Source organism: Typopeltis vanoorti, chromosome 10 (assembly GCF_054136105.1).
Source record: "Typopeltis vanoorti isolate ZY-2024b chromosome 10, IOZ_Tvanoo_1.0, whole genome shotgun sequence".
Classification (NCBI taxonomy): Eukaryota; Metazoa; Arthropoda; class Arachnida; order Uropygi; family Thelyphonidae; genus Typopeltis; species Typopeltis vanoorti.
Window position 1 is genome coordinate 64416288 of NC_143558.1, and position 26033 is coordinate 64442320.

Below are 26033 nucleotides of genomic sequence, written 5' to 3' on the forward strand. Positions count from 1 at the left end.
ACCAGAAATGCTGAAGTATGGTGGTATAAAAGTCTTACAGTGGCTGCACTGCATAGTTCAGATTGCCTGGACGGAGGGACAAATTCCAGACGATTGGAGTAGAGCTCTCATAGTACCAATATATAAAAAGGGAAATAAAACTGAATGTGAGAATTACAGACGTATATCCTTACTGAGTGTTCCTGGTAAGATCTACACAAGTATACTTGAGAAAAGGCTGAGAAGAATTGTGGAAGGCTTGGTGAAGAACAAGCTGGTTTCAGGTCAAATAGAGGTTGTCAGGATCAGATCTTCACCTTACGACAAATAGTGGAGAAATCATGGGAATATAACAATGATCTGTATTTAAGTTTTGTCGATTTGAAAAAGGCATATGACAAGGTGCCAAGAGAGAAGCTATTCAACATGCTACAGTTATATGGTGTCAATAGGGCATTATATCAAGCAACACTTAGTCTTTATTTGAGTTGTAAGTCAGCAGTTAGAATTGAAGGAAGTACAGGAAGATGGTTTAATGTTCAATCTGGTGTGAGACAAAGATGTACATTATTCCCCTCTGTTATTCATTATCTATATGGATCACATTATGAAGGAAAGTGGTATTAAACATGATATCAAAATTGGAGATGTTAATGTCAGCTCTTTGCTTTATGCGGACGATGTTATACTTCTAAATGAATCCGCTATAAGTCTGCAAGATTCTCTGACTAAATTGAAGAACTGTTGTAATAGATATGGTATGAAGGTCAGCAATAAAAAGACAAAGACAATGAAAATGTCAACTGTGTTGTGAATGGAGAACCTAGGGAACAAGTAAAACATTTCACCTACTTAGGTACAATTTTTAGTAAAGATGGTAAATTAAATATTGAAATAGACAACAGAATCAACAAAGCTGGTACGTTAGGAAGTCAACTGAATAAATTCATATGGAATAAGAGAGAAATTAGTCGATACACTAAATTAGCTGTATACAAGACAGTGTTCAAACCAGTTTTAACTTATGGATCTGAGAGCTGGGTCAGAAGAAAAACACTTGACCAAAGGCTAGAGAGACCACAGATATGAGAGTCCTGAGAAAGATTAGAGGCGTGAACAGATGGCATCAATGGCAATATCATATTAAAAACGATTATATTGGGAAAGAACTTGACATTGTCAGCATCCAGGAATGCGTTAGCAGAGCTAATCTCAGGTGGTATGGTCACTTAAACAGAATGGGCGAGGAAAGATTAGCAAAACAAGTGTTCTCAGCCAAGTTGGCAGGAAAATAACCCAGAGGAAGGCCAAGATATAGGTGGATTGATACAGTACAAAGTGCCTTAGACGACAGAAATATAAGATCTGCTAATGTTGGAGTCTTGACAAGTAACAGACTGATTTGGAGGAAAATTGTAGATAGGAAGTTAGTAATGATGTAAATTTTTCATGTAGCACTATCATATCCTATACACCCCTTGAGGGTACATGGCAGGAATTTGATGATGAACTATTTTGCTTATATAACAGTTGGGAAATTTTATCTATAAAGCACGTGATTTCACATGTTGACGACCAATTCATACATCGTTCATTTCTTTCTCCCTTTCAATAACGTCCAAGAGTTAATTAAATCTCATTCTAAAGAATTCAGTGATTCCGTCCTGCTAAATTTAGATGCACAGCGAGAAGATCCCGAAGAATATTAAGAAAATATAACCACTGATAGTCAGCCAAAAGAGATTTCACAAACAATTTGAAAATAATTTTTCGTATCGAAGTTTTTAAGCAGGAATGCTTAGAGGCTGATCCTGATGAAGAGAGAAGCAGTAAAGTTTGCAGAAGAGTAGAAGATGCAATAGGGCCATACTGTCGATTGCATGAAAAAAAAGAAACAAAATGCCCACCAAACTACGTTAGAGCAATTCTTTGTTAAGAAGTAGAATAATAAATTTATATTCTGAATATGTTTTATTGTCTTTCAGCTTCATGGTTTTGCTTTTACTAGACCCTGAGCCATACTCTAATTCTTTTTAAAAAAAGAGAAGGGTCGAAAAAGAAATCTGAAGAATGAATGATACATTTTCCCATAGGTTATTATATTCGATTAGTGCGTTTTCGATTAATGCGCCTATTTTAAAGAATGCATTAGGCGCACTAATCAAAGGATTGTTGTATTATTTGTCACAATGAAGTGGAACGGCGCATAGTTGAATCCAAAGAAATTGTCCTAGACCCTTCTCATATCAACAGCAACCTCAGTTATAGTCTACCTGACTCGCATAGTTCTGCAATTAGATACTGACATATGCGTGAACTCATACACTCATATTTGCACAATAGAACTACAGAACGGACTATAACGACAATTCAAACTTAACTTCAGTTTAAAAGTCTGTTATTATAATGGCACAGTGTTTTTATGGTTTTGTAATTTGCTTTAAGTGTTACCACATCTGAAGAAGTCATTTTGATTAAATATGTTGTGTGCTCCCATTAAATTAACTTATCTATTTTCTCGGTTTCAGTCAGTCAAAAAAAGATGAATATAGATATATTCATCTTTTTTTGACTTTTTATAGACCAAAATATTCCCTTGACGTTTTGACCTTCAAATGATGGTCAAAATGTCAAGGGAATTATTTTGGTTTATGTTAAACTGAAGTTTAACAAGTAGTTGTCTCCATGATTTATTATAATTTATCAGATCTTTATGGTACAATCAGCAAGTTAAAGAGGCAATCATGAAAAGAAGAAAGCATATGAAAAGTTCCTGAAACGAGTAAATCAGCTTGAGCTCTGAGAGAATCCAGCAAAAAATGTAGGAGAGCAAAGGACTGATTAAAACTAGCAAACAAAAATCACGGGAAGACTTTGATAAAGGCATAGAAAATAAATCTCAGGAAGGTGGCCTAATTATTCTGGAGGCTATTGAAAAGCTCAGAAATGAAGAAAAAGACTAATGTAAAGGGAATAGGAGATGACAAGTGATATGAAAATGGAAGATAAAGAAATTCTCTAGATATTTGAAATAATTACTTTGAAGGATTGTTAAATGAAGCATGCATTCAGTGACATGGTAGAATACATTCAAGAGGAATGCAATTTTTAAAAGAATATTAGTTTCTCCCAAAACTTAAAACAAATCTTATTTAGCCTCGTAAATAAGAGAATTGTAATACAAAAAGAAATTGTTTAATTAACACTTATATAATATACTTATTTATATAAACTCATTTTAAAAAGATTTCATACGAATTACACTTTCTCCATCACACTCGTGCATTTAAGTTTCGATTTCAACACGTGAGTTTTCTAACAACAATAAGAAAACAAATTTCTTTGCTAATTCTATCAAGGAGTAACAATACTGGCTTTTCACTACATTCAATACAATCACTTTCAAAATAAGTCATCTCACCCTGACTCAAAAATAAACATTCTTCCTAAGTAGGTCTTTAAACTGAGAGAAAGAAAGAAATATTCTTATCTTACTTCAGCAGACTTCAATGTAGGCATCATTAGAAAAACTACTCTGCTTCAGAAAATTATCCATGAAGAGAAACAGTTAGGATAAACTATTAGCTTCTCTAAACAATCCTTCATTACTAAATCAAATTAGTTCTTTTATTCTTTCTGAATACAGTTTCCTTCAGATGTGCAGTATTCTGTAATACACGCTATCATGAAGAATACTATTTAGAAGAAACACAACTTTTTTTTGCTTGAAACAAATACAATTTACTGTCAAGTTAATTAAATCTCATGCTGAAGAATTCAGTGATTCCGACCTGCTAAATTTAGATGCACAGTGAGAAGATCCCAAAGAATATGAAGAAAATATAACCACTGATAGTCAGCCAAAAGAGATTTCACAAACAATTAGAAAATATTTTTCGTACAATTCGGTTTCATCTATTGACAGGAACGAATGTAGAGTTAAATAAACAGACCAAAACTGCTACAGAATTCACTCTTCCTGAACTGTTACTATTTTGTCCTTTTAAAACAATATTACAGGGCCAGATTTTTATCTTCTGGTGGTTATTCACCAACTGAAAGTAAAACACTTTCAGATAAATCTATAGGTCTCCAAATCGATCCTTTAGATTTATTTGAAAGTGTTTTACTTTTAGATAAATCTACTCTCTTCTCCAAAAAGAAACCCACATTCTTCTTCTTATCTCTACAACAATGAAACTAAAACAACCTCCAAAACTGCTGTTGCTAACTAGTTGTGTAGACATTGAAGAAGTTGATGCATGCATGCACTAGCTTCAAACTGCCAGTCAAGGCTGAATAATGCTCTCCTTGTACAGGGAGGATGAAACAATGTGCACCATAAACTTTCAAATAAAAATGACAGTTTTATTAGTTTCATTATATTGAAGTCTCGAACCAGAAAAACTGTGAACTCCACACAATGTCTCTGTTGTCATTACAAAATGTTACCAAAGCTTAGTGGTATTTTATAACAGATTTACAAATTGTTTTAATAACTAGACTATAAAATGGTTTTTTACTTTTTTTTTATTTTTTATTTTTTACTAAGTAATTTAAGGAAATTACAACGTCAACTAGGATATACATTAAAATAAATTTTAATATACTTCAGTATTTCGGCAACGTCACGTTGCCATTTTCAAGAAACTTAAGAACAAGACACATGCACGCAGGCGCAACAAACAGTAAATGAGGAAGAAGCAGGAAGCTATTATTTCTCCTAAAGTCCTGATGGTGCCGCCTAGCGGGCAACGTTGGTATTCTTGGGCGATTGGGTGAAAGACTTCTGATGTAGGTTTCCCAAATTTGAGACAGTCTCATGCAGCCAAATTTGTTGAAGTTTGGATTGTTTCTTAGGGCTGAAGCTGATTCCATGAAAAGCCTTTCATATTTGTATTTACTACGGTGTACTATCGTGGCCTTCTTCCACTGTATTCTATGGCAGGTATCCAACGCATGGTCAGCAAGACCAGAGTGGCTGTATTGGTGAAACTGGATGTAGTCCTTGTGTTGTTCTGAAATTCTGATATTGGCTGTCCTGCCTGTTTGGACAAAGTAGGACAGCTTACAGCTGCAAGGGACCTGGTATACACCAGGTAGGTCTTGGGCGGGGTCCTTTAGTAGAGCCGATAAGGGATGCCAATTTTTTATATGGTCTGTAACAAGAAGTTGTCATGTTTTTTTTTTAGGATTTTTGTGATTTTTTCCGAGGTGCCTCGGATATAGGGTATGGTGATGGATTTAGAGTAATCCTTGTTGTGAGGGGGGAGTGAGAGAACAATTTTTTATTCTCTTTATGGAGATGAAGACAAGTAAATTATAATCACTTTTCATTTCATTTAAATCTGGAGGTCATAGAGAATTTCTCCATCGAGAAATTCTCTATGACCAGATATTTCGGATATTTTTGACTTAAATAAGTGTATATTATTGGAACACTACTTCTTGGTATTTCTCTTTTAGAATGGAATCATTTTGGAAATCAATAAGTTCCATTTGAATACAAATAAGAGCTTTTTCGAAATTAAAGGAAAAAGGACCTATAAAAAGCAAAAAAAAACTTCTTGTTGGGCCTTAAAATCTTTAAATCGCCTATCAAATTTTTTTTAAATTTTTTCTAGTTTGGGACAATATTGAAAAAAGGTAAAACTTTGATTCTTATTGTTCAACTTTTCACACATAGGAAAGTAATTTAGAATGTTCTCTTTTAAATGATTTTGAAACAAAACCAATTTACATCTAAAACTTGCAGTGCATCATACATGTGTTATTAACTGATCTTTTCCCCTGAAGTTTGACATTTAAATCATTCAAATGTCCTGTAATATCAATAAAGAAACTTTTTCTAAGAAACTAATTCTCTTTTAAATTATTTTGAAACAAAACCAATTTACATCTAAAACTTGCCAGTGCATCATACATGTGTTATTAACTGATCTTTCCCTGAAGTTTGACATTTAAATCATTCAAATGTCCTGTAATATCAACTAAGAATGCTAGATCGTGTACATGGGTACAAGATCTAGCATACTTAGTTGGTAAGTCTTTAAACAATTGTACAAACTGGGGGTGATTAGGCCTCATAATCAGATGAAGCTCACAATATTTGTCACAGGCTGCTCATTTCCACTTGGAGCACAGGACCTGCTGACGAATAATGCAATGGAAAGATTGTAGTTTTAGAATGTCTGGATACATTACCTTTGCTGCAAGTCTTGGTATAAAACTTTTATTTTTGCCTGTCATTGCTGGAGCACCATCGGTTGTCAGAGCTACAAGCCTATTTAGAGGAAGTTGATATTTTTCAAAAAATGCTCCTCACGGCATCATAAATGTCTTCCCCTGTATGGGAATAATTTCCAAGAACTCTTCAGTAATATTCATATTGTCATCATAAGCCTGAAGAAACAGAGCAACTTGAGCCATGTCAGGAATATCGAAACTTTTGTCGAGTGCAATTGAAAAGCACTGTATGTTTGCAGATATTTCTTGCAATTGGTCACGCAGATTATCTGCCATATCAGTTATTCTTTCGATCACAATATTTCTGGAAAAAGAAATACTACAAAATACCATTGCAATCCATACATTTTTGGGACAGATGTTTTCAGTGCTTTTATCATACACTCCTTAACCAAGGAACTGTTACTAAAAGATATGGAATGTTTCGCTCATTTCATAATTGGCTCTCACTGCTGATTCATTGTCTTTCATAATTTTTTGAAAACACTTGTTAACTTTGAAGTGAATTCTTCATGCTTTTTAATTTTTATTCTCTCAGTTTACTTTCAAAGTGTGAATATTGTTCTTTGTGAATTTTATTGTAGTGCCTTTTTATATTATATTCTTGGGTGACATTAATTGTTTCGTTACAAATAATGCACACAATTTTGTTCTTTTTTTCAGTGCAGGAGTAATTCAATTCCCATTTTTCTTGAAATTTTCTTTCCTCATCAGCAATTTTTCTTTTTCTTGTTGTCTTAGAAAGCAACATTGTTTGGGTGAATAAATATATTATTAATAAAAAATTTTATAAAAAGGTATTTATATAATTACTTACATTATTAAAACTAAATTTATTGAATAAAAACGTGCAAAACTGTAGACCAGTGCACTATACTATTGCAAATAAAAAATAATAATAAAGGGATTCTCTGACAGCTAGATTATGTTGCTTGTGTCATTGGATCAAGTTCAGTGCACTGACATGTGCTTCAGAGATCGCTGACTGACAGTAGCAGGCAATTATAAACTCTCATAGCCTGGATTCACATGGGCATGTATGCTGCGCATACATGCCCATGTGAATGGATTTTCCATTATTAGAAAGCATTACAGAAACAACTAAATGCACTAGCTAAAATATGAAAGCTAAACTCAATTTCCCAAGTTCACTGATTTAACAATAAGCTACAATTGATAAAATTGTTCAATCAGCTGTGAAATGGGCCAACAGAATGACAGCTGCTTCATACATGAGGGATATAAGCATACTACTGATAGAATACTGCTGTAATAGACCTATAGTTAACCATGAATACAAAGATGTAACATCATGCCATACAATGAGTTGACATGACAATATACAACTACATAAATTATGTTATGCATACCACTGGTGGAATGTATTACAACAGTCAGAATCACATCTATAGAAATCAAAATACATTTTCTTATGTTAATAAAGTATAAAAAAAAAAAACTTCCTAGTAAAAACTTCAAATGTAAAAAAAGGGAACTTACCACACCATCAATAGCCATATAGAGAAGTCTACGTGGTCGAACAATGTTAAAAATTCTATCTATATATTCAAAGATAAGAACCATCATCTCATCTTCATTTTTGGGAGCAGGCCTGGAATTTTATTTACAAACATACTAAATAAAGGAATTTTTGGAATTAATGTAGAAATGCCTTATTATAGCATAATTAATTTCAAAATTATCTAATTTAACATAAAGGACAACAGCTGTTATGCATGATGTTAAAACCAGATGAGAGCAGGTTATCCTAACATAGTACTACAGGATGCTGTAATTATCTCTGCTTAGCATGCAAGTAGAACTCTCAAAAATCAATTACTGTTAATATATGGCAAATCAAAAGTAATGGAATTAATCACAATTATGTGATTAATAGGTGGCATTGGTTAAAAATGCTACCAAAATAATAATTTGTTTTTATTTAAGTTAAGGGATATTGCATCCTATATTGTTTCTTAGCCGAATAAGAAACTCAGAGTTTCATGCCGAATATAGAAACTATATAAAGTTCGGCGATTCCAAGCATAAGCAAATACCTGGAAAGCGGCACCTGATCCATTTAGGTAGTGCAAACTGAGGCAACTCATAGAAAGGGTGGAGCAAGCTCCGATTACTATTCTTGGTATTTACCCATAATGTGAACTTAGCTCCTAGGAGCTATATTACTGTTCTACAGTATGAGAGAAGGTCACTACTCAGACTGGTTTCAACCTTTTTTGAGGTCTCATCAGTGAGTAGGTAGACCTAGTTAATACCAAGTTTGTAGCGAACAGAACTTACATCCCTTCTATGAGAATTGCCAAGAAGGTGTCTTAATAAATTATTAATTATATGAGGAGCCAAAGGCTTCAATTCGGTGACATGAACTGCATCCCATACTGTTTCTTAGCCGAATAAGAAACTCAAAGAGTTTCATGCCGAACATAGAAACTATATAAAGTTTGGCAATTCCAAGCGTAAGCAAATACCTGGAAAGCAGCATCTGATCCATTTAGGTAGTGCAAACTGAGGCCTTGCTCCACCCTTTCTATGAGTTGCCTCAGTTTGCACTACCTAAATGGATCAGGTGCTGCTTTCCAGGTATTTGCTTATGCTTGGAATCACCGAACTTTATATAGTTTCTATATTCAGCATAAAACTCTTTGAGTTTCTTATTCGGCTAAGAAACAATATGGGATGCAATATCCCTTAACTTAAATAAGTTCATGTCACCGAATTGAAGACTTTGGCTCTTCATATAATTAAAAATTTGTTTTGTTTTAGAATTCCTACCCAAAGAGCAAATAAAGCAATGAAGTCAAGTATATTATGTCTGTTTCAGTCTTTAAGCAACCATTCTCTTTCAGGTTATGGATACTAAATGATTAAATATAATTAATCTGCATTAATAATCATAAACTGAGCAATTTTTTGAATTATACATTAAATACAATAATTTTAGGAAAGTTATTGTTTAGTTATAATAAAATTCTCTGAAAAAAACTATAGGCAGAATTCGAGGCATTGGATAAAATGAGTAATAAACAGTAAATTTTGATGTAATGAAAAAATAATCTGTGATTAGATGCATTTTTACACTGATATTTTGATCTATGAAGTAAAGTCAGCTAGTAAGAGGTTTCTTTGTTATTCAGATTCATATGCAGGTGCCCATTTCTGGCTCCTTTTCATTTGAAAAAAATGAAAAGCAGTTTGAGAAAAGAGGCTTTTCATTCTGCAAAACAGGCAAACCAGTCAGAGAACACACTCAGCGTGTTCTCTGGCAGGTTTGAGATATCAGCTATGTTACATATCCTTAATCGGAGAGGTTTAAGTCTTGGCACTAGCAGAATGACATGGAAGTAGAAAGAGGATAATAGTTCTGTTATATAAAAGAAGATCCAAAGCATAAAGTGTCAAATTACATACCATTTAACATCTTAGGAGTGGTGGGTAAGGTACTAGACAAAGTTGGTGGAGGGAAGAATTCAGGAATGGGTAGATAGGAGTATGTTATTTTATAAGGATAGCATGGTTTTGTGAAGGGGTGGATTTTGCAGGCAGTATCATTTTCTACAAAAAGGCGACTGAATAAAATAAGGAAAATGGCTACACCATGATATTGCTAAACTTTACAAAAGCATTTGACCCTATTATCTAATTCAAAGAAAATGGGGTTAGACATGGTGCTGATAATATTGAAAACAGGAGAGAAGCTGATAGACAATATGACAGAAATGAATCAAACATAAGACAAGTGACTACCATCACATCAACTCTGTGCTGGACCTGCTGTAATTTAATCAGTACATTCATGATACTGGGAATAATTTGAAGGGAGAATATACACTTGTTTGCTGATGATGCCAAACTGAAGAGAGCAACAGCTAATAAAGGTGATGCATCTAAACAACATGGTAATTTGGGCAACAGACAATTGACAGCTGCGAATTCAATGTATCAAAGTGTCAAGTTATGCACTTCAGGATGAAAAACACCACAGACTGTACATTACACAGTTGAAAATTCACTACAAGAAATTAAAGAGACTAAGGATTTATGGGTAATGGGGTAATGGCAGACAGAATCGAAGTTGAGGGAAGTTCTTCACCTTCACAATGACAATTGAGGGGTAAAGAAGTTAGTCTTGCTCTTCACATAAGACTTCAGTACAACATCCAGACTATTGTGCACAGATTTTGGTTGCTTGGGTTTCTTGTGGAAGTGGTAAAGAGAATTCAATTAAAGTGACCAAAATGGTGACTGGTTTACTTGGAGTTTTATTTATCATTTTTTTAAATGTAAATTCCATCCACAAAAATGTGTAACACCTACAGTAAATCAGCTTTATGGATAGGCTAATTGTTTTATTTATTAATTAATTATTTATTTACTACATCAATCTACTACAATTTATCAATTTACTACAAAAATGGGAAATGAATGAAGCTTATGGGCTAGAGATAGAGAAATGTGAAAAAATATGGAATTCATTATCCAGCAGTGGATGGATAAGGATTGATTGTGATAAAATTCATCGTGATGATGAATTTTATATTTTTTATATTGCTTACATAATCCAGAAAATACCGCTAGATCTAGAGCCAAACATGAAACTATTTTCAATACACCTCAAGCATCTAATAAATGGGACAGGTAGAAAAAATATTCACAATAACTGTAGCCTATAAGTCGTTAAAGCGATTTTTGTAGAGCAGATGCTAAAGAAAATTTTCAATATATGATGGAATGGGAGAGAACAAGAATTTATATCTGGAAGTTGTGTAACTGCCTGATTAGCAACAGTGTAAGGGACTATTGTTTTTCTCTTTTTTTCTTGGAGAGAACAGCAAATGAGTGAAGGTTGCAGGAAGAAATTGGAGTGCTCTGCCAGTGAATGACTAAGAAGAGATATGAGAATCATTGTGTCAATGTTGGTTAGTGCAGGCCTCTCATGAAAGGTTATTGAATCCAGAGATGCCCATGAAGTAATAATAAATCTGATTAAGTATGCAAAAAAGTATGATAAGAGGGCAACTGAAAGACATTTTAATCTATCTCCAACCAAAAAAATGAAAAGTGAATAAAAAATGCAAGAGGAAGCATTGCAGCAGTTAGAGAAGAATAAATATACTCTTTATACACATATTGCAAAAGTGCCTAAAACAGAAGAGGTCAAGATTTCATGTTAGAGGCTTAATTGAATGAAACTGCAGCTGGCGAAGGATTAAAATCAATGTTTAATGCTTCCCACATTCCATTTCAATCATACACACACCTTTAGGGAGAATAATACAGAATTGTACAAATTGTATAATATAGAACACAAAACAAAGTGAAACTTAATAAATACAAATCTAGTCTTAATGGGTGCACTCTGAGCATCAGGCCTCAGTTGTACCATGGGATCTTCCTACTTTGGGAAGTTGAATGCATCCACATTTATTTAGATTTGGTTGGTTTCTGACAGTAGCTTCAGATTCTGAAAAGTCTTTCACTTCTAAATTTGCTGCAAAAGAGTATGGTGATTTTCTCCATTTGATTCTGTGTGTAAACAAATGGTCCAATAGACTGGAGTGACATTCATCACAATTATAGATGTATTTTTATGTTCTTCTATGCAGATGATCTTCCAGTGTGTCCATGGTGGGCCAGCTTACAAGAGCAAGGAAGTGAGAGAGAGAGGAGGGAGTTGGTCTTTAGGAGAATAATCAATGCTAGCCACTTTCAAGTGAGACTTGAAGGCAGTATACAGATTTTTTTTTTTTTTTTTTAATTATGACTATTTTTGTAGATGTACACTGGACACAGGGGAAGGATTAAGTATTTTGTTGATTCTATAGAAACTGCAGCATTAGAAAGAAGAAAGTGCAGTGTATATGGTTGAGTTCAGGTGTAAGAAAGCCTCATTAGAACAAATATTGGTACTCTATTGGTTAGTTTTATAATATCATATTGTTGAGAAGAGGGAGATGATGGGATAACCTACCAATATATCTGCCTGTGTCTAGATTTTCTATATAATGTAAAAGAAATGATATCATTAAGAAGGAAGACATGTCTGGAAAGGCTATACTATTGTTAGTTTCCTTTTTCATAGTAACTAATTCTTAGATGATGACTATTAATGTGAAAGAGTAGTCTGAGTCATGAGGCCAAATAGAGATATCATCGTCTATGTATCTTAACTGGATAGAAGGCTATAAATGAGCTAAGTGAAGACCATGCTTTTCAAAATTTTCCAAATAAAATAAACCTTGCTGTGGGTGGAAGCCACATAAAAAAATTAATAAATAAATAAAAATAATAAATTTTTAAAAAAAATATATATATATATATATTTCACTCAATTCCTTGAATCTGTCCCCTTAACTTACTGTTTTTACCTCTTTCAAATATTTTAAAGAAATATTAGTAATTGCCATGTAGGTGTTATAAAAACGAGGCTATATCTTACCAACTCTATTAAATCATTTATTTCCAATAAATTAACAAAGAACATTAGCATAGTGAATCACACAGCATTTATATATACACTCGAGGTTTCTGGATACGTGTGATGAAAGAACATTTCTTTGAAGAACACATTTCATGTCAACAGTTACAATGCCATGCCAGTGCTGATAACCCAATAATCACTCTCACTTCCATGTGGCCACTAAAGGCTAACCGTACAACAACAATAAAGGATACCATAAATCACATTATGGTATTTATTTATTCACTGAATGTTAATGAATATACTGTATAATAAAAAACATTTCTTTGAGGACCACAAGCTATGCCTTAGAAGACAATAACAGCTGAGAATAACATAAGGACACCTGCCTAGAGATTTTTGCTCAAACTCATGAACACCTGTCAGTTGTTTAGAATAGCCAAATCACAACTGGACTGAAACACCCATCTTCTATTATTCTGACAGAGGAATAAATACAGAATCACTAATCTACACACACAGTTGACTGTCACTATGATAAGTTCGGAGGGATTTTGATCACTTTTCAGTAGTTTGTTAGACTAAGAATCAATTGAATAAAAAATCATTTTGAAATATGCAATTATATCTATAATAAATTTTGCTTCTTTTTTTTTTTTTTTTTTAAACCATGCATATATATGTGTGTCTCTCTTTCCCATCCATGAAATATTGTAAACCTATGGTACATACCTACTATATGCAGACTTAGGAATTTATTTTATTTTATTCTACATAGAGTACAACACTGCTCTGGAGACCAAACAAAACTTTTTCAAGCTACCTCAAGCCTTTAATAAACAGGACAATAGCTTCACACCAGATGAGGAAGTTCATCTCCTGCCTACAGACATTCACAAACATCCATACTCATGGCAAGATTTGTGCCCACAGCTAGTTGGGTGGAGAGCAGGTATGTTAACAACTTGACCCACCAGGCTGACAAATTTGTGTATTTGTTTGTCTAAAAAAAAATTACTGCAAGCATACTTGAATTTGAAGTATATCTAATCGAATTACATATTACTAATCAAAGTACATATTAGCTGCTTACATCCTTCTCCTCCCAATTCTGTATATTTCAAATAAAAAGCAATACCAATAATTCAAAACAGGCTTAAAATGATTAGCATTAACAGCACAGATATGCATGTTGGCACAAAAAATGCTGAAACACTGAAAAATTTCATAAAACATACATTTATATTCAATGGACAAAAGTTATGAACTCAATGAATAATTTGCTCAGTCCTTAGAAATAGTTTTAATGTTACAACTTGTATTCCGTATGTCTGACAAGTTACAACTTCTTGAAGCTATACACCAATATTTCTAATGGCATCTTGCAGCACATGTCCTAATCAATCTCCACTGAACAATCCTAGCTCTTGCAGTTCAACAAGAATAGCAAGTTTCTTCAGGAAAAAGCGCACTGTCATGAACTCTATAAAACAAATCACATGAGAATGACACCTGGCAAATGATATCTAAAACTATGCCAGAAGTCATGCAACTCAATAACATGAATAACATTTATGTACACTGCTCAAAACAATTTGGGGATATTTTAGTTTTTGTCAGATAATTATAAATTTCTACAAATAATTATAACTATTGGGTACTTTATACATGAATAAATATTTCTTACTTATGGATAGGATGTAATTGATGAGATATTGTTTAAATATCAATATTTATTACAAATTTAACGAATTATACATTTTAGCATGAAATAATTTTAACAAGAATAACAACAAGAATAGCCAAACATACTTTTGTTAATTTTTAATAGGCCATATGGTCTCCATTAACAGCCAAAACAACAGAACATCTTGAGTGCATGGACCGGATAAGACGATCAAACAGTTCTTGTGGGATATTTCCTCACTCTTCTGTGAGAGTAATTTCAAGCTCTTGAAGCAATCGTGGTGACACCAGTCGAGCAGAAAAGCACCTACTTAAAGCATCCCAGGCACGTTTGATTGGATTACAATTTGGCAGGCCAGTCCATTCATTCAATACCTGCTTACTGAAACCACTCTTGTACCAAATTTGCACAGTGTGGACGAGCATTGTCATCCATAAAAATGAATTCTTGGCCAATTGCAGCAGCATGTGGATGAACTATAGGCTCCAAAATTTCGTCGCGATACCTTTGGGCTGTTAAGGAACCGTTTCTGATAAAATAGAGATCAGTATGGCCAACTATACTTATTCTAGCCCATACCATCAAACTCCAATCATCTTGATGCTGGGGTTTGTCACGAACAAACTGTGGATTATTTCTTGTTCCACTTTCACGGCATATCAAGATACATTGGTTATCTGGTTGCAGACTGAACCTGGACTCATCACTAAAAGTACACGGGCCTAATCCTCATTTGTCCAATTGCGGTGTTCCTGTGCCCATATTCTTCAGGCTTTATGATTTGCAGTAACTGGAATACAAATCATAATGATGAAGCAGTTATTTTTGACCAGAAGAACTATAGGAAAGATTGAGTTCTATTTGGGTTTATAGGCAAGATTTATTTAAAACTAAGTTATACCAACTAGTTTCGCCAACTATAGCTGTTGGCTTCGTCAGGGTAAAAGATATATAGAAGTAAGAACACACACAACTATAAATGAACCGAATATAATTGCATTTTTACAAGAAAAAAACAGAAGAACGCATACATCACATGCATAGAGTGTGTATGATCTCACTTGTTGTTATGTAGGAACGTTCTATAATTTGTAGCAAAATTTAATTCTGGCAAGTTTAAAGATCTAATGAGGGTCTTCCAGATCTCAGACAGAATTAATCCTTGGTTTCTATTTAGGTTTTGTTTTGAACGAATAACTGTTGTGGCTTCTTTTATCATTCGGGAGCGGAAATCCTCCTCTAAGTAGAGCATGGGGCTTTGGTCCCATTCTATGGTATGGTTTATCCTAGAGAAATGAAAGGCTAACACTGATTTGTCTTCTCTGTTATTGTTTACGTCTCCTATGTGTTCCTTTTTCCTGATTTCAAAACTTCTAGAAGTCTGGCCAATATAGTTCAAGCTGCACGAGCAAGGGATATTGTAGACTCTGGCATATTTGTAAAATGGATGACCGTCTTTTGGAGATCTTAAGAATTGGCGGATGGTCTTTGAAGGTTTAAAAGCCACTCGTATTCCATGTGGCTTGAGGAGTCTGGCAATCTTATTGGAAACTGTCCCCTTAAACGGAATTACGATAGTGGAAATATAATGTATATCTTCAGGCTGTCTGTGGTAGGGGTCACAGAAATGTATCTTGTGGATCAATTTTCTAGGATAACCATTCTTTGTAAGGTTATTTGATATCAGGGAGAGTTCATCTTTGAGGTCTTTATCATCTGTCGTAATGTGACAGGCTCTATTTTTTAGCATGCGTACAATGCTGAGTTTCTGAGAAATGTGGTGAAAGAGGGCTTTCCATTGCAAGGCCTGATAATTGTTGATAAATAGTTTTATTCCATATGAAAAAGTTGGATTTTATACAATGATGGAACAGAGAAGTGATGTCTTGTGGGAAGAGGCTTCTTAAAATGTCGATTACTTCCTCTATTGGAATGTTGGTGAATAAAGATGCAACATCCAGGCTTGCCAGAAGATCTGTATTGGAGATCAAGATGTTGCTTAATTTCTCCACGAAATGTTGTGAGTTGCGTATGTAAGTATCCGAATTACAGATGTGTGCCATAAGGAGATCTGCAAGGTGTTTTGATAATAAATAAGTAGGCGAAGAAATTAAGCAACATCTCGATCTCCAATACAGATCTTCTGGCAAGCCTGGATGTTACATCTTTATTCACCAACATTCCAGTAGAGAAAGTAATCGACATTTTAAGAAGCCTCTTCCCCCAAGACATCACTTCTCTGTTCCATCGTTGTTTAAAATCCAACTTTTTCCTATGGAATAAAACTATTTATCAACAATTATCAGGCCTTGTAATGGGAAGTCCTCTTTCACCACCTTGTGCAAATCTCTTCATGGAGAAATTTGACAGTAAAATTTTATCTCAATTAAACCCTAAACAAACCTGCAGTGTGGTGGAGATATATGGATGACATTTTTATTGTTTGGAAAAACACTGAAAAGGATCTGTTCGAGTTTCTAAGCAAGATCAACTCTTTGTGCCACAACATTAAATTCACTTTAGAACTTGAGAAAGAAAACCAATTACTATTTCTGGACACTTTAATTAAGAAACAAACAGATGGACGCATCGGCCTTACAGTCTATTGCAAACCAACCAATATAGGTCAATTCTTGCACTTCACTTCTTCACACCACATTTCTCAGAAACTTAGCATTGTACACATGCTATAAAATAAAGCCTGTCACATTACAACAGATGATAAAGACCTCAAAGATGAACTCTCCCTGATATCAAATAACCTTACAAAGAATGGTTATCCTAGAAAATTGATCCACACGATACATTTCTGTGATCCCCACAAAGACTGCCTGAAGATATACATTATAATTCCACTATCGTAATTCCGTTTAAGGGGATAGTTTCCAATAAGTTTCCAGACTCCTCAAGCCACATGGAATACGAGTCGCTTTTAAACCTTCAGAGACCATCCGCCAATTCTTAAGATCTCCAAAAGACGGTCATCCTTTTTATAAATATGCTAGAGTCTACAATATCCCCTGCATGTGCAGCTTGAACTATATTGGCCAGACTTCTAGAAGTTTTGAAATCAGGAAAAAGGAACACATAGGACACGTAAACAATAACAGAGAAGACAAATCGGGGTTAGCCTTTCATTTCTCTAGGACAAACCATACCATAGAATGGGGCAAAAGCTCCATGCCCTATTTAGAGGTAGATTTCCACTCCCGAATGATAAAAGATGCCACAACAGTTATTCGTTCAAAACAAAACATAAATAGAAACCAATGATTAATTCTGCCTGAGATCTGGAAGATCCTCATTAGATCTTTAAACTTGCCAGACTTAAATTTTGCTACAAATTATAGAACATTCCTACATAACAACAAGTGAGATCATATGTGCTCTATGCATGTGATGTACGTATTCTTCTGTTTTTTTTTTGTAAAAATGCAATTATGTTCGGTTCATTTACAGTTTTAGTGTTTAAGTGGTCTTACATCTATATATATCTTCTATCCTTATGAAGCCAACAGCTATAGTTGGCGAAACTAGTTGGTATAACTTAGTTTGAAATAAATCTGACCTATAAACCCAAATAGAAGTCAATCTTTCCTATGGAATACAAATCGTTGGTCTTCAGGCATGTAAACCTATGGCAGGAAGACGACTTCGTACTGTCTGTGTCGATACCAGCCTCCCTGTTGCTGCAACAAGTTCGCTTCGAAGTTGTGTTGCATTAGATGGTTGATTTCTTCTGGCAAGTAATGACAAATACTGATCGTCTCTTGAAGTTGTTAATGATAGGCGACCTTGTCTTCGGCAAACATATCCTGTCTCCAGTAAGTGATTCCAAAGTTACAAAATTACACTTTGAGATACATAACACACTTGAGCGACAATTTGCTGCGTTTGTCCAGCTTCTAATTGACCAACAGCTCTCCAACCCATGGATTCCGGGATTACATGTTGCTCAGCCATTTTTAACAAAATAATGGATGGTAGGTGACAGAAGTTTACAATTTAAGTGATAATTATGCACTGTGGAAGTGAGTGCAACAAGCCATGCTTTTATACCCCTCCACATGCTAATACGACTAAGACACGTTTCAACAAGTCTTATGATTTTGTATGCAGTTGCGTGTTCTACACTGTTGTATATTAAGAATTTTTTAAACTAAATGCATTACATTTGTAAATTATTTTTATAACTTTATAATTTGCACGAAAACCAAATTATCCCCCAAATTGTTTTGAGCAGTGTAGTTTAACATTTTCTGTACTTCATTTTTAATTCTGAACTTAAAACCTTTGGTAAAAAAAACTAAGAAAAAAAGAAGTGATCCCTTATGTGTCAATCTCACTGATTTAATATAATGCTCAATCAGCTAAAGAACTGCATTCCTGAGGAGTTATTTTTTTATTGAAAGTTAAAATTAGATATTACTTACTTGTTTTCTGGATGACAACATGGATGTATTATGCCATTCATATCAAGGTAAAGATTGTCAAATTCAACTCTGTTAGGATTTGGTTGTGAGGAATCCACTGGAACTTTCACCCCATCAATAATTGCACCCTATTAGAAGTTAAAAAAAATACATTCACATAATCATGATATATAATATAATTTGGATCAACAAAGATAATTTTTTTTTCTAAAAAAGGAAAGGTATAGAAAGTATCCAAATTTCTCATAATAGTGAAATTCTATGCTTTTCTTTTAGTTTCAAACAACAAATTGTATCAGTATTACTGAGAACAGAAATGTACCTTCTGACATACCTAGGATAAACAATATCAAAAAAATTACAATGGTAGATGGATGATAGATTTTAATCAGTGAAATATCGTGAGAACAGATGAATTTGTTATAATGATAGAAATCTAAAAACTTATTAGATATATGAAGAGCCAAAGGCTTCAATTCGGTGACATATAACTTGTTTAAGTTAAGGGATATTACATCCCATATAGTTTCTTAGCCGAATAAGAAACTCAAAGAGTTTCATGCTGAATATAGTAGAAACTATATAAATTTCGGTGATTCCAAGGGTAAGCAAATACCTGGATACTGCAGCAACTGACCCTAAAGGTAGTGCAAGGTATGCTTGGAATCGCCGAACTTTATATAGTTTCTACTATATTCGGCATGAAACTCTTTGAGTTTCTTATTCGGCTAAGAAACTATATGGGATGTAATATCCCTTAACTTAAACAAACTAAAACTTATAATTGGTCACAACAACAGGTTAGCTATAGCAAACTTGAAGATATCGTATACACACATCATATCCTTCATGATATAAGATGCACATAGAATTTTAGAGAATTTTTCTGGGAAAAAAATTAATTAACATATTGAACTTACAAGACATACGAACAAAAACATGTATTATCATGCATTTCAAAATTTTAAAAAAATTACTGTATATGTCGGTGTATAAGACGAGGCCTAAATTTTAGGTTTTAAGCTTATGTCAGTTGTATAAGATGACCTCCCCAATTTCTTCTTTCTTGTATTAATGCAACATTAGGTATTGTTGTTATATCCGTTATTTTTTTTGCATAGCATAGATTTAGTATTTACGCGAATTATCCTAATTAAAAGTGATTAGCTCCAATTTTAATTAATTATTAATTTTGCATTTTTTTTTAATTTTAGGATTATTAAAATTGCTATTTAAAATCATGGCACCAGCAACAAAACGAAGAAAGTATGAAGCTCGATTTAAAATAAAGTTAATTGAAATGACAAAGCAAACTACACAAAGCAAAACATAACTGTGCTACTGCAAGAAAGTTTGACATAACCAAGAAGATGGTAAGAGAATGGAGAAAGAAAGAAGATATTTTAAAAAAATTGCCAAAGAAAAAATGTATGATGAGAACGGGGATTACCTGATGGCCGCAACTGGAAAATCACATTGCAGAATAGGTATTCAAACAAAGGTAGAATGGTTATCTTGTTACAAGAAATATGATTAGAGCATACACACTAAAAAGGATGAAAGTATAGAATTTCAAGCTACTTCAGGATGGTGTACTTGTTTTATGAACAGACAAAATCTGGTAATTCAACAAAAAATGAAAATTGCTCAAAAACTACCAGCAGCTCTTGACCACAAACTTACCAGTTTCCATAAATTTATTATTTAGTTGAGACAAGAACATAAATTTCTATTGTCAAATATTGGAAATATGGATGAAACTTCTATGAGCTTTGATATGATAAGCAATAAAACAGTGGAGTCTAAAGGTAGTAAGAGTGTGCTAGTTCGAAGTACAGGTCATGAAAAAACAAGGTTTAAGGTTTTGTTGTTGTGTTTGGCTGATGGAACCAAGTTAAAAACCAATGATCATCTTCAAACGTAAAACTAAACCTAAGATAAAATTTCTTTCAGGTGTTTTTGTATATTTTCGCGGAAAAGGATGGATGGACGAAAATGGTGTGAAATTATGGATAAATAATGTGTGGACCAGGCGGTATAATGAAGAAATGCAGTTTATTAGGATGGGATATGTTTCGCAGTCATTTAACTGAGAATACTAAACCTTTTCAAGAAAAAAAAAAAAAACACACAAAAACTGCTGTTATACCAGGTTTAACTTCTATATTGCAACCACTAGACGTCTACTTGAACAAATCATTTAAAGATCACATGCGAGAAGAGTGGAATAATTGGATTTTGACTGGTGAAAAATCATTTACAAACGGTGGATTTATGTGCGCTGCATCACTTGATATGCTGTGCAATTTTGTGATCAAAGCATGGAATAAAGTAAAAGTAGAGACCGTAATAAAATCATTTAAAAAGTGTGGTACCTCTAATCTTATGGATAGAGGTACACTGATGATGGTGAAAACAAAATCAATTCACTGCATTTGAATTGGGATCCTTATGACAATCATTTAAACAATGAATCTGAAGAACTATTTTCAACAGATGATGAAAAAAATTAACATGAAAATCGAGGTTAATAATTATTTGTTCTTTTACATCTATTGTAATATTTTAAATAAATTTATGTAACAAAAAATTAATCTGATTTGTTTATAAACACTGCCTATTTTCTTATATAACAATGTATTGTAACTACCTAAATGTTCATCCAAGAAATTAAGCTTCCCTTTTTATACTCGCCGTATAAGACGACCCATGATTTCGTAGGATTTCCTGCAGTATTTGAGAGTAGTCTTATACACTGACATATACGGTAATTCAATTGATGAACCCATTATTTTGATGTTCTATGAGGTGCTACTAAAAGGAGAATTTGAACAATGTACATAAACTGGTTGCAGTACGGCCTTCTGCCACTAAGGGACGAGCAGTACCCTTTGTGAATCCGTATGCTAACAGCTGGCAAGCTGAGAGACTGCATTCTTGGGTTACTTGCGCTTTTGTAACATTGTGTTTTAGTGGTTTAGCGATTTTCTTTCCCAACTGAAATGGCAGATTTTAAGAAGCAAAGAATCTGCATCAAATTTTTCTGTAACCTCAAAAAAAAAAAAACTGCTGCAGAAACCTAATGATTGTTTAAGGAAGCATTTGATGATAATGCTATGAGCCAAAATAAAACTTATTGTAGTATAAACCCTTCAAGAATGGGCAGATATCTGTCAACAATGGTGAGCGTTCTGGAAGACTGCTGACAGGCACAATACCAGAAAATATCGTAAAAGTGAGCAAGGCTATCCTAGCAGATCATAGGTGAGCTATCCATGACATTTGTGACATCACAGGACAGTCATACAGGACAGTTCAATGCACTGTAGGACGAACATGAGATGCAGTGCTGCAAAATTTGTACCAAGATTGCTGAATGACAACTAAAAAGAACATCATGTTGCTGTCTGCAGGAAGCTCAAAGATCAAACTAGAGATGATCCCCCAACATCATCTCCAGGGTCATAACCAGTGACAAGCTACAAGGAAATCTCCCCCCCCCAGTCAAACTGTCAATGGTAAGTTTTACTGTGAGGTTTTAAAACATTCAGGACAAGCAGAAGAACAATTGAGTTCTCCACCATGACAACACACTAGACTCTGATTGTTTGACAGTTCCTGGCTTCCAAAAACACAACATTCATTCCCCCTAATTGCCTGTCCTCACCAGCTGCAACGTTTTTTTCTTTTCCCCCAAGATGTGTAGCTGAAAGGGTGTCATCTTTCACAGAACTCTCATATCTGAAGTCTCCAGTATTTGATCAAGTTTTATATTTCTAACCGTAGCATTCAGATCCACATGTTAAAACTGGTTTGAATACTCTTATATATAGCTGGTTTAGTGTTTTGACTGTTTTCTCTCCTATTCCATATAAATTTATTCATCTAACTTCCAACCATATCAGCTACACTAATTCTGTTATGTATTTCCATATTTAATTTGCCATCTTCACTAAAAATAGTGCCCAAGATGTTTCCATTCAGAATGTAGTTGATGTTTCTGCTTATTTTCATTATCTATGTCTTTTTATTGCTGATTTTTGTACCAAATTTATTAAGCAGTTTAATAAATTTAGTTTAATCCTTTATCCAAGTGTGAGCAAACAAAGTTTGCGCCTGAAAGTATCTTCAGGACTGGTGTTGTATCACCTTACCCCAGGTAAGGTGATACAACACCAGGGCAACTCGTTGCCCTGGTGTTGTATACATTTAAATAAAATATAAAATAAACTTTCAACATCTTTCTCTAAATCCAGAGTAATTTATTAAAAAAGGGTGGCACACCATTTGGCAACATTTAGGTAGAGATGACCTGTGAATGCTTCTGCCTGGTATCTCAGCTTGGGCCTGGCTCCCACTGAAGAGACCTCAATAAAGGTCGAAACTAGTCTGGGTAGTGGCCCTTCCCTTAATGCATAACATTAGACATATCCACGAGGAGATGTGTTTTGCATTATAGGAGATACTGGGACAGGAGTGTTGGTAGCTTGCTACACCTTTGCAACGAGTTGTCCTAGTGTTGTATCACCTTACCCCAGTCCTGAAGATACTTTCAGGTGCAAACTTTGTGTTGCTCACACTTGGATAAAGGATTAAACTAAATTTATTATACTCTAACCAAGTGAAAAATAAACTTATTAAGCAGTTATTCAATTTAAACAAGGAATCATGCAGATTTGTACTAGATTTATTTAGGAATATAACATCATTACATAAAGAGTTTTGATTTTAACATCTCCATTTTGATATCATGTCACTTTCCTTCATAATATTTTTGATAATAGATAATGAATAACAGCGAATATTAATGTGCACCTCTCACACCTGATTTCAAACCACCTTCCTATGCCTCCTTCAAAGTCTAACTGCTGACTTACAGCTCAAACATAAAGTATGGGTTACTTCATAGAACATAGCAGTTTGAAATTTTTTTCTTGGCATCTTTTCTTATGCCTTCATTTCTATAAAATCATGAAGACAACAACCATGTTAACAATTCGTGTCGTTGCCATAATTTTATAGAAATGAATGCTGATCACCATGTAACATTACAGGAAAGGATTTTCATATGCCTTTTTCAAACCTACAAAACTTAATAGACCTAAATATCAAAGGCTCCTTCGAAATCATGGGTCGTCTTATACGGCGAGTATAAAAAGGGAAGCTTAATTTCTTGGATAACACTTACATAAGGAAAAAATATTTATTATTTGTAAAATTTTTGGCTGGGTTTCCTATCCGTTATCAATATAATTGAAAACAGATAACCACAATAAGAACATTTAAATTGCAACTGCATAAAACAATATAGGCTAATAATTTCAAGAGGATAATTTTTTTTATAACAACCATTAGAATTCAAAGAAATAAATTTAAATAATTACAATATTAAGAAACAGAGGAATGAGGAGTGTTACTTAGGATGACTTCCCAAAATGGAAAGTTTTGTTGTAGTTTCACTCTTCATAAACATCTGTATGGCTATAACAGAATTACTCCCAGTGATTTTTCTCCTGATATTGTAGATATTGCAAATTATTTGAATTTGTCACATAAATTCAGGTTACTTTAGTTCAAAACAAACTGCACAAGAAGATATGACTGCAATGGAGTCTCTATTTTCCTTGCTCCAGCAAATTATTTTATCGAACATTTAACAGCATATTATCAATGTTTATTTTCTCCTAATCCATCTATTTGGTACAGATATATTGATGATGTTTTTACTGTATAGAACTTTTCCTTGTCTGAACTTCACAAATTTCTTGGTAAAATTAATTCAATTCTGAACTCAAGAATAACAACTGTCTCCCCTTTCTGGAATTTCTTATTCTACTTCAACTTAATGGCAGCCTACAATTCTTAGTATACAGGACACCAACCCATACTGGTAAATATATTAATGCTACTTCTCATCATCATCATCCCTGTATAAAATATGGCATGATTAAAGCTTTAGTTCACTGTGCACATAAGCTATGTTCTATTGATTCTCATTTAAATAATGAACTGTCATTTATAAGAACTACTTTCATCTCTAATGGTTATATTTAAAAAAAAAAAATTGATAAAATAATTATGGCCTTCATCCTAATTTTAGAAACTTCTTGCTCAAGAAGTTTCTAAAATATTTAAAATTTTCTAAAAATACAAAAGAGTACTTGACTCAAATATACAAATATTTTTCAAGAAAATGAAAGAAACTGAAAACCTGAAACAAATCTTGACAACTCAGTGGCAAAACTTGAAGAAAGTTTTTGCCACTTCGCATGTGATTTACTCCAGCCATCCAAGATATCTTTCTTAGTTTTTATGTCAACTTAATGATCTCTGATTCCTTATACCCTATTCTTTCCTCTATCTCTAAAGTTTTTTTTGATTAGCTTCCAAAACATTTTCCACCTCCATAATTATTTGCTTTTATTCATGGCTTATCTTTCTTTCATTTTCCTATGCATTCTCTGATTGCACTTGCTGACTTGCTTGCCAGCAACTCTCAATATGATAATGATTTCTTCTCTTTTTAACTTCTTGAGTCCATCATAAAGTTCTGATTTTTTTGTTTAAATCTTTACAATCAATTTCACCACATGCTAACCTGGCTCAATGTTTTCTTTTCTCAATGGCAAAACCTGTTCGACTATCTGGTTAGACTATAATAAATTTAGTTTAATCCTTTATCCAAATGTAAGCAAACTGAGGCAACTCATGGTACACGAGTTGCATCAATCCTGAAGATACTTCAGTGCAAACTTTCTTTGCTTACACTTGGATAAAGGATTAAACTAAATTTATTATAGTCTAACCAAGTGGGGAAAATTTCCAATGACATATGATAAGATGCTAAGAGAAAAGCTATTCAAAGCACTGCAGTTATATGGTGTAAATGGAATATTATACAGAGCAATATATATATATATATATATATATATATATATAGTTTCTATTTAAGTTCTAATCAGTAGTTAGAATTGAAGGAGGCAAAGGAATATGGTTTGATGTAAAATTAGGTATAAAACATGGGTGCACACTATGTTTACTATTATTTTTAATTTATACAGATTATATTATAAAAGAAAATAGAGTGAAATGTGGTATGAAAATCAGCAATTAAAAGACAAAACTATGGGTAGAAATACAGATAACATCAAGTGCATTCTCAGTGATGATCTATAGAAGTATGATATTTCAGATTTAATTTTTAATTAAGATGGCAAATTAAATTTGGAAAGGGATAACAGAATAAACA

General features: G+C 33.6%; 1 protein-coding gene across 1 annotated transcript in view; it reads right to left on the reverse strand.

Annotated features, from left to right (window-relative positions):
- Positions 1 to 26033, reverse strand: part of Rat1 (5'-3' exoribonuclease 2 Rat1) — a 365027-nt gene that overhangs the window by 299638 nt on the left and 39356 nt on the right. The window contains exons 3-4 of the mRNA XM_090399598.1: positions 18785 to 18912; positions 7726 to 7837 (exon numbers count right to left, since the gene is read on the reverse strand). Of these exons, the coding sequence (XP_090255724.1) occupies positions 7726 to 7837; positions 18785 to 18912 (240 nt within the window). The remainder of the gene's footprint in view (positions 1 to 7725; positions 7838 to 18784; positions 18913 to 26033) is intronic.